This window comes from Peromyscus eremicus, chromosome 23, assembly GCF_949786415.1.
Source record: "Peromyscus eremicus chromosome 23, PerEre_H2_v1, whole genome shotgun sequence".
Taxonomy (NCBI): domain Eukaryota; kingdom Metazoa; phylum Chordata; class Mammalia; order Rodentia; family Cricetidae; genus Peromyscus; species Peromyscus eremicus.
This window is the reverse complement of record NC_081438.1, coordinates 11,668,578-11,677,673: the sequence shown is the minus strand read 5'-3', so window position 1 is coordinate 11,677,673 and position 9,096 is coordinate 11,668,578. Positions and strand designations below refer to the sequence as shown.

General features: G+C 47.6%; 1 protein-coding gene across 1 annotated transcript; it reads left to right on the top strand.

Annotated features, from left to right (window-relative positions):
- Positions 1-3,376: 3,376 nt before the first annotated feature.
- Positions 3,377-6,391, top strand: LOC131898145 (disintegrin and metalloproteinase domain-containing protein 1-like). Its single transcript, XM_059249252.1, has one exon. It carries the CDS (start codon positions 3,756-3,758, stop codon positions 6,129-6,131), a length of 2,376 nt encoding a protein of 791 aa, XP_059105235.1. The 5' UTR covers positions 3,377-3,755; the 3' UTR covers positions 6,132-6,391.
- The last annotated feature ends 2,705 nt before the right edge of the window (positions 6,392-9,096 follow it).

Genomic DNA, 9,096 nt, shown 5'->3' with positions numbered 1-9,096 from the left:
TTCCTGTCCTTACCCACATAGGATAGTTGAGTCTTGTAAGAGGACACTGTCAAGAAAGACCAGTTTCTTCATAATAAAGTATTAACGACTATTTGTTAGGGGCAGGTAAAGGAGCCCGCCAGGCTTGGTTGTTTTTCTTAAGGCTGTCCATAAGTAGTGGTTCTGCCTAGATTTATTGACCTCCTCCTGGCTGTGTGTACTTCCTTCAGTATCCTTCAATCTCAGGAAGCATAATTATGGCCCAGAAAGCAGTGTCTTGCTTTGTTACTGTTTTGTACATAGGCCCACCCAGCACCTGTGGTAGTGGTAGTTTTCGGAGCTGTTTTGGGTGATTGCCTTTGCTGGCACCCAGAAGAGCTCACAGGTAGGACAAGTACTCCATCTCAGTCATTCAGTTTTGTCTCATGCACTTCCATCAAAATGGATTCCATGGGGTTTTGTTATTTTCTAGCTTCTGAGCGTCTTCAGTGTTCAGGAGGACGTCACTGACTAGGGCTGTGATAAAGGCAGCAGTGTCCTTGGAGACTGCAGTGGGAGGCACATCCTTGCTCCTGGATGGCTGGTGCTGTGGTGAGAAGTGGGGATACTTCCCAGGGTAGCCAGATCTTGGGGTTAGGCAGCAGAGACAAACAATTTTAAGCAAAATTTCTGGCCAGAAAGATGTAGCTGAGAGTTGGCATAAGGGCATGTTGTTCTTCAGTGAACCTGTTCCAAATCATCAGGGGGACTACTTGCTCTTGAGTGTCCAAAGACATCCAGCACACCTGTCCAGTGTTCCCGTGGAGACAGAAGTTAGTTGTTAGTCTTGTCTTTAGTGGAACATGCTGGCACACCGACTCTACTAATTATCTTAGAAATTTATCATCTGGGCGACTTCTGAAAGCTTAGGATGTTTTTCCCCCCTCAGAGTGGTAAATTGTGGATGGGACTGGCAAGGACATACATCTTGATGGTTGCTTTTGTCTGAGCATGGCTTGCCTGTGTTTCAGTGGCTTCAGGCTGAATTCACCTAATGCCATAATGAAATCCATATCTATGTTTGTCCAGATGAGACATGTTGGATGTCTGTAAAAACCATAGAGATGCCCCGTTGTCACTCAAAAGTCAGTCCGACCCTAGACCAAATTCTCCCAAACAACAGCAGTTCCCAAGAGACTCTGCACTAGAGCCGAGTTTCCTTTGTATATTCCTAGGCCAGTGGTAAATTATGTTTTAACATGAGTCAGTTTTGCTAGTAATACAAAATCTACACGTAGCTGGAAGTTAAACCTTATCTTCTTGGTAATTTATTACCTGCCTACCACTGATATCTGTGGAAACATTACAAGAACAGCTCCTGTCAGACAATGACAGTCTCCAGCTTGCTACATCATCCCTGACCCTGCTCACTAGGATGGAGAGTGTCTTACCACAGTTACATCTGCTCACTGGAGAGCAGTGTCTTTCTGGCTCATACACTGTGTGGCCACAGGAAAATGCCTCTCAGAAATGTATTCATTTCCTTATTTATTTAGGGTTTTTCAAGACAAGGTTTCTCTAACAGTCAAAAGCTGTCCTGGAACTCACTTTGTAGCCGAGGCTGGCCTTGAACTCACAGAGATCCGCCTGGCTCTCCCTCCCGAGTGCTGGGCGAGTGGGTGGTGCACACCTTTAATCTCAGCACTCGGGAGGCAAAGGCAGGCGGATCTCTGTGAGTTCGAGGCCAGCCTGGGCTACCAAGTGAGTTCCAGGAAAGGTGCAAAGCTACACGGAGAAACCCTGTCTAAAAAACCAAAAAAAAAAAAAAAAAAAAGGTGTGCACCACCACCACCCAGCAGAAATTTTTTTTTTTTTGAAACGTCACCTTAAGGCTTGCTTTGTTCCCCCGAGAATTATGCTCTTTACACATTTGAGAATGAACAAGTTGAAAGAATAGAATGTATCGTTGGTGAAGAAGTCAAAAGATTTTTAATTAGCTCTTGTGTGTCAGGACGTATGTTTCAATTTGGGAACTGGAAAATTGGATATTTCATTATGATTACTTTTTTTTTTTTGGGGGGGGGGTTTCGAGACAGGGTTTCTCTGTGTAGCTTTGCGCCTTTCCTGGGACTCACTTGGTAGCCCAGGCTGGCCTCCAACTCACAGAAATCCGCCTGCCTCTGCCTCCCGAGTGCTGGGATTAAAGGCATGCGCCACCACCACCCGGCTGATTACATATTTTTAAATTTAGAAAGAAGACTGTTCTTCCATTACTGATCCTTTGTTCACCTTGTGACTTGCCCTTTCTTGTGTTTGGTAGCTCTCACACAGGGAAGTGGTGGAGTACTTGGATCATGGCCAGAACAGGTACTCGGAAGAGGTTCTGAGTCACATAGACAGGCAGTGCAGCCGAGAACCCACTCACTTTCCTGTCAGTTCTCAAGTCAGCATGAGCAGTGAGTGCACCTTTTCTTGCCAGCTCCTGAGGCCATCTGATAGGAGCTAGGCATTGCTGAGGGCAGGCATCGCGATGGGTTACTCTTGAGATCTAAGATGGTGCTTTTTTTTTTTTTTTTTTTTGAGACAAGGTCTTGGTTTGTATCCCTGGCTAGCTCAGAACTCATTCAGAGAGCACGTTGGCCTTGAACTTGTGATCTTCCTGTCTCTGCCTCCTAAGTGTTGAGATTACAGGGGTCGACCACCTCCTGAAACAAGCAGGGTATTTCTCCATTTTCACGTGTTACATGTAGTTATACCCTGTATGTTATAAATATTTGACTTACAGTTTCCAATGACTTTTATGCCATGGAGAAGATGTAGTTTTCTTTTCATCTTAGAATATGCAGGGGAATGAAGCCATGGGGGAAGGAATGTGTACACACACACACTTCTGTATCATTCTAAATGCATAGTGTTAAATACACCAAGAACATTAGCGTGAAACTCAAGCATGGCATTTGTACAGACAGTACAAGCCCCTGTAGTCGGAGACAAGTGTGGAAGTGAAGGGTTCTTCCAGATGGCCTTTTCATTTTGCTCACTGTTGAAAAGACAGTCACCATCTGTTTCCCCTTTTCTTTTTGTGATGAGGCCATTGGGAGGATTAACTTAGATTCCAGGCTCTAATATATTTCTGTGGTTAAAAAAGAGCTCGTTGAACACATACGCCTTAGAAGCAGTCCCTCGAGGAGGGTCAGGTGTGAAGCAGATATAAAATGTCAAAATTCACTGGGTACACACAGAGGACACGGAAAGTAGAACATCCGAATACTGTTGGCCTGAATCAAAGGAATAGAGCACTCACGGATAAATGAAAGAGAACTAACCACCAGTAAGCATGACCACTGTAAGGATGAGGAAGGGCAGGACAACAGAGAACTCTTCATTGTTCAGAGAACCCCGAGACGCTCTGACCCCTCCCCCGCAGCCCTGCCAGAATGTTGGGCCTGAACGAACAGGTTAACAGATGTCGTGTCCACAGTCTGGGGAGGAGGAAAGGTGATCTGACTTACACAACTGGCTGAGCCATTGCAGACTGCAGGGCGCACCTCCATGAACGTCAAAGGAACGTAAGCAACACTGAAGCTCTTCCCCTTGAAAGGAGTCCCCGTGCTGTATATAACCACCGAGGCCCAGGAGAGACGAACAGAGAGAGGCAGCCCGAAGGCTGTAAGAATCAAGATGGACAGCACCCCATAAGGGACAAGCACAGATCAGAGTCAGGGAAAGACCTGCCTATCGGGGAGGTCTGCCACTGATGGACAGAGATCCTACATTACCAGCGGTTTCTTGGGGCCATGTCAGCGGCAGCATCAGTGAGAGGGATTGCCTCCATTCTGTCTTTGCAGATAACGCAAGTGCCCTTAAAGGAAGCTAAGATAATATCTCACATCTGGGCTGCCCAGCAGTTGACCTTGGGGCTGAGACTAGTGCTAGGACACCCATCTGTCAAAGTAGGGATCTTGGTGCTACTAATTTTTCTCCCAAGTACATTCTGTGACACAGGATCTGTATATTACTCTTCCTATGAAACGGTCATCCCCAAGAGATTGCCAGTGCAGGGGAGTGAAGGTCCCGGAGGAAGGGCGTCCTACATGCTGCTGATGCAGGGCCAGCAGCAGCTGCTTCACCTGAAGGTAAAGGGAGACTACTCCGTGAGTAACTTCCCAGTCTACAGTTACCACAACGGCATCCTGGGGCAAGAGACGCCGCTCCTCTCACAGGACTGCCACTATGAAGGCTACATGGAAGGGGTGCCGGGCTCCTTTGTTTCTGTCAACATCTGTTCAGGCCTCAGGGGCGTCCTGATTAAGGAGGACACCTCCTACAGCATCGAGCCCGTGCTCTCTTCCAAAGGGTTCGAACACATCCTGTACACTGTGGCACATCAGCCTCAGGTCTCCTGCAGTGTCACTCCCAAAGACAGCCCAGGGGACACCAGGCAGCAGCAAGGGAGCAGGAAGCCCGATGGCCTGCAGGAGCTGTCTGACTTGTGGTCACACACCAAGTATGTGGAGATGTTCGCTGTGGTCAACCACCAGCGGTTCCAGATGTGGGGCAGCAACGTCAACAAGACGGTCCAGGCAGTAGTGGACATCATTGCTCTGGCCAACAGCTTCACTAGGGGACTAAACACAGAGGTGGTGCTGGTGGGCATGGAAATCTGGACAGAGGGGGACCCAATAGAGGTCCCGGTGGACCTGCAGGCTACACTGAGGAATTTCAACCGCTGGAGACAGGAGAAGCTCGTGGACCGGGCCAGGCACGATGTCGCACACTTGATCGTCGGGCATCACCCAGGACAGAATGAGGGCCAGGCGTTTCTCGACGGTGCCTGTTCAGACGTGTTTGCAGCAGCTGTGGAAGCCTTCCATCATGAAGACGTCCTGCTGTTTGCAGCGCTCATGGCCCACGAGCTGGGACACAACCTGGGTATCCATCACGACCACCCGGCCTGCGGCTGTGACCCTAAGCACTCCTGTCTCATGCACGAGAATATCACCAAGGACAGTGGCTTCAGCAACTGCAGCTCTGACGACTTCTACCGTTTCCTCCATGACCACAGAGGGGCCTGCCTGCTTGACAAGCCTTGGCGTCAAAGCCGCAAGCAGAGAGCTGCCCGTTGTGGAAATGGTGTGGTGGAGGAGCCCGAGGAGTGTGACTGTGGTTCTGCTTGTGACCATCACCCATGCTGTGAGTCAACATGTACACTGAAGGACGGTGCACAGTGTAGTGATGGACTCTGCTGCTACAAATGTAACTTCAGAAAGAAAGGGGTCTTGTGTCGTCCTGTTGAGGATGTGTGTGACCTGCCCGAGTACTGTGACGGCAGTTCTCACGAATGCCCTGCAGACAGCTACAAGCAGGATGGCACACTGTGTGACAGGATTTATTACTGCTCTGAGGGTTGGTGTAAGAACCCTGATAAGCAGTGCACAAAGATATATGGGTATCCTGCAAGATCAGCCCCTGACGACTGTTACATTTTAATGAACACCAAAGGGAACCGCTTTGGAAACTGTGGCTATCACACCGAGGCTAACTTAGGGTACGAAACATGTTCCGATGAGGATGTATTTTGTGGGAAACTAGTATGTACAGATGTTAGTTACTTGCCTCAAGTCAGACCCCTACATACACTCCTCCAGGTTCCTTATGGAGATGACTGGTGCTGGAGCATGGATGCCTATAACACTACTGATGTCCCTGATTTTGGAGATGTGCAGGGCGGCACTTACTGTGCCCCAAACAAAGTCTGCATGGATTACTATTGCACTGATCACAAGGTGCTCCAGTACGACTGTGAACCAGAGAAAATGTGTCATGGGAAAGGCGTGTGCAACAATTTCAGGCACTGTCATTGCGATGACGGTTTTGCTCCTCCTGACTGCAGCAGCCCAGGGAATGGGGGAAGTGTGGACAGTGGTCCTGTTGGGAAGCCAGATAATCGAAACTTGAGTATCTTTACATTTGGTGACCATGGAAAGCTGAGGTCAGACGAGGATGACATAAACATGAAGGTGGTGATGCTCGTGGTCCCTATATTTCTTATCCTTTTACTGTGTGTTCTGATGCTGATTGCCTACCTCTGGTCTGAAGTACTAGAAGCGATACTAACCCCAGGGAGTTCATCGGAGTCTTCCACAGAATCCTCAGGCCAGGGAAGGAGATAACCTCCACACTATTGAAGTTTTGAGAACTTCACATGGATCGTTGCTATTGATGATGTCTTGTGTCTGCAGGACGATTTGGACTGACTACGTGGTTTTCAGGGCACGCTGCACTTGCACTATCTAGTGTTATAATGTTATCTGTACTATGGTGCTCTCCTCAGTGACAACTGCTGTTCTATCATGAATGTTTGGATGGGATCTGAATGTTCTAACTTGCCCTGTCAGCCACTGTTCATAAAATAGAGGTGATTTTAAATAAATATGAATAAGGCCTTTTCCTCCTCACATGACATCATTCCAGACTAGTCATCCTCATACTTTGGGATCTTTAGTTTTAAGGCTTTTTGGACAAGGCTAGACCTCAAGTACCCAGTAAGTACTTGGGCACAGGAAACAGCCTCAGCACAGAGCTCCTAGCAGTGCTGAGCTCATAATAGCAACATTTAATTTTTCTATTTGATTTCTCAGTTTTTCTATTGAATTTGATTATAAAAAAAAGATGTATTAGCTGGGCAGTGGTGGTGCACACCTTTAATCCCAGCACTTGGGAGGCAGAGGCAGGTGGATCTCTGTGAGTTTGAGGACAGCCTGGTCTACAGAGTGAGTTCCAGAACACCAAGGCTACACAGAGAAACCCTGTCTTGAAAAAGCAAAAAAAAAGGTTTATTTATTTTTATATGTATGAATATTTGCCTGCATATATGTATGTGCACAAGTTGTGTTCCTAGTACCCAAGGAAGCCGGAGGAGAGTGTTGGTTCCTGTGGAACTAGAATCACAGACAGTGAGCTGTCGCGTGAGTGCTAGGAGCTGACCCTGGGTCCTCTGGAAGGGCAGCTGGTTCTATAGTTCTGTAACCACTGAGCGTCTCTCCAGCTCCAGCCTGACATCTAATGTCCTGTGGACTGACAGTCTGCCTGGACTTCAATATGGAGGTTGTTTCCTCTGGGAGACAGAGCTAGCACAAAAGCACACTTTGTTCCATATGACACAAGGTTAGACACCATGGTCAGACACCATGGTCACTGTTTTAATCTCCCCAGCTCCCAGGAAACAGGCAAGAAGAGCAAGTAGTGGGAACTGCACCCCCAAGTTTAACCCAACAGCCTACAATCTATGTGCTATGAGCCTTTTGCTTCAATACAGAGGAAGAACATTTGATAAGTCTGATTGCCCAGACTATACCTTCTTTCTCAAGTAGATGTTGAATTCTATCCAGAACTTCCTGCACAGTGTAATCAGTATACAGGTATCTTGAAACTAGTCACTCACTGTGAATTAAGTCAATGGTAGTCTTCTTGCCTAGCACATGCAATGCCCTAGATTCAGTCTGCAATCAAGTATGATGTCTCCTGCCTGTAATTTCAGCACTAGGAGGCTGAGGCAGGAGAACTGCCACAAATGCAAGGCCAGCTTGGACTACAGAGTAAAACACTTATAATAAAAATTTGTGGCCAGGCGGTGGTGCACGCCTTTAATCCCAGCACTTGGGAGGCAGAGCCAGGTGGATCTGTAGCCTGGGCTACAGAGTGAGTTCCAGGAAAGGCACAAAGCTACACAGAGAAACCCTGTCTCAGAAAACCAAAGAGGGGAAAATTGTAATTCATTGTGTAGTTAGAGAACTGTAGCAAGTCTTGCTTTGTTTTGCAAGTGGAAGATGCTAATCCACACGTAGTTAGATCTAAGTCCTAGCAGCAATTCTCAACCTGGGGGTCAAATGACCCTTTCACATGTCAGCTACCCTGCATATCAGATATTTACATTACAATTTGTAATGGGAGAGGCCAGCTCCCACCTCTTCAAGGGTTCTTACGAGGAGGAGAGAGGGATAAGAAAATATTAGATAGAGTCACACTGCGGTGGTGAATGCCTTTAATCCCAGCACTCAGGAGGAAGAGGCAGGCGGATCTCTGTGAGTTCGAGGCCAGCCTGGTCTACAAAGAGAGTTCCAGGTCAGGCTCCAAACCTACGCAGAGAGACTCTCTCTCAAAAAAACCAAAAAGAAAAAAGAGAAAAGAAAATATTAGATAGAAAGATAGCAAAGAGGAGAAAGACAGAAACAGGATAGCTTCAGGAGGACCTGGGTTAAAACCCAATGGCCTTTTTTGTTTATTCAAAAGGGCTTTTTATAACAATGACAAGGGGTGGGGTAAAAGACCTCCCTCTTGCTAGATGGAAGCACACCACACAGCTAAGTGTAGACCCTTCCAATCACCTGGTAACCACAGCCCATGGCCAACTCATCCCCTTATGCAGCCCTGCTGGGTAAAACAAGCCCAGATTCTCGGACCCTGAGTAAGTTCTCACTAGGAAACCTCTGTAGGTCTCTGTAAGGATTCGGTCCTTAATTATGTCATCAGCCTTCAACGGTGGCATCCCAGCCTAAAAAGCAGGTAGGCCCTCTGTGCGCTCTCTGTCTCCTCTCCTTTCCACTCCTTCCTCCCGTCGGCCCCCCCTCTACCCCCCCCCCCCCAATAAAGCTCTAAAAAGGTAACCTTGGCTGTGATTCTTTCATTCAGCACACTTCTCTGCTGGCATGAGGAGCAGCACGCCAGCGTAACTAACCGTCTCCACATTGTAAAGGTAGCGAAGTTAGAGTTATGAAGTAGCAACAAAATAATTGTAAGGTTGGGGTCACCACAACATGAGGAACTGTATTAAAGGGTCACAACTTTAGGAAGGTTGAGAATCACTGCTCCGGGTACATTTTAATGCCCAAATAAAATGACATCACCTTACCAAGGTAAAAGGATTTGCCTATAGGGTGAGAGCAGCACAGCTGGGAATATGGACTCAACCGGCTGTGCCTTCAACCGCTCAAGCAGCAGCAGCCATTACTGGGGTGGGGATGAGTGTGGCCAGCCCAGGCTTGGCTGTGTTTAGTATGAGATACCTGCTAACACACAGTGGGTGTGTACACTATGTAGTAAGGTGATGCTAGCCAGAGATGTGTATTTTGAGAGCTC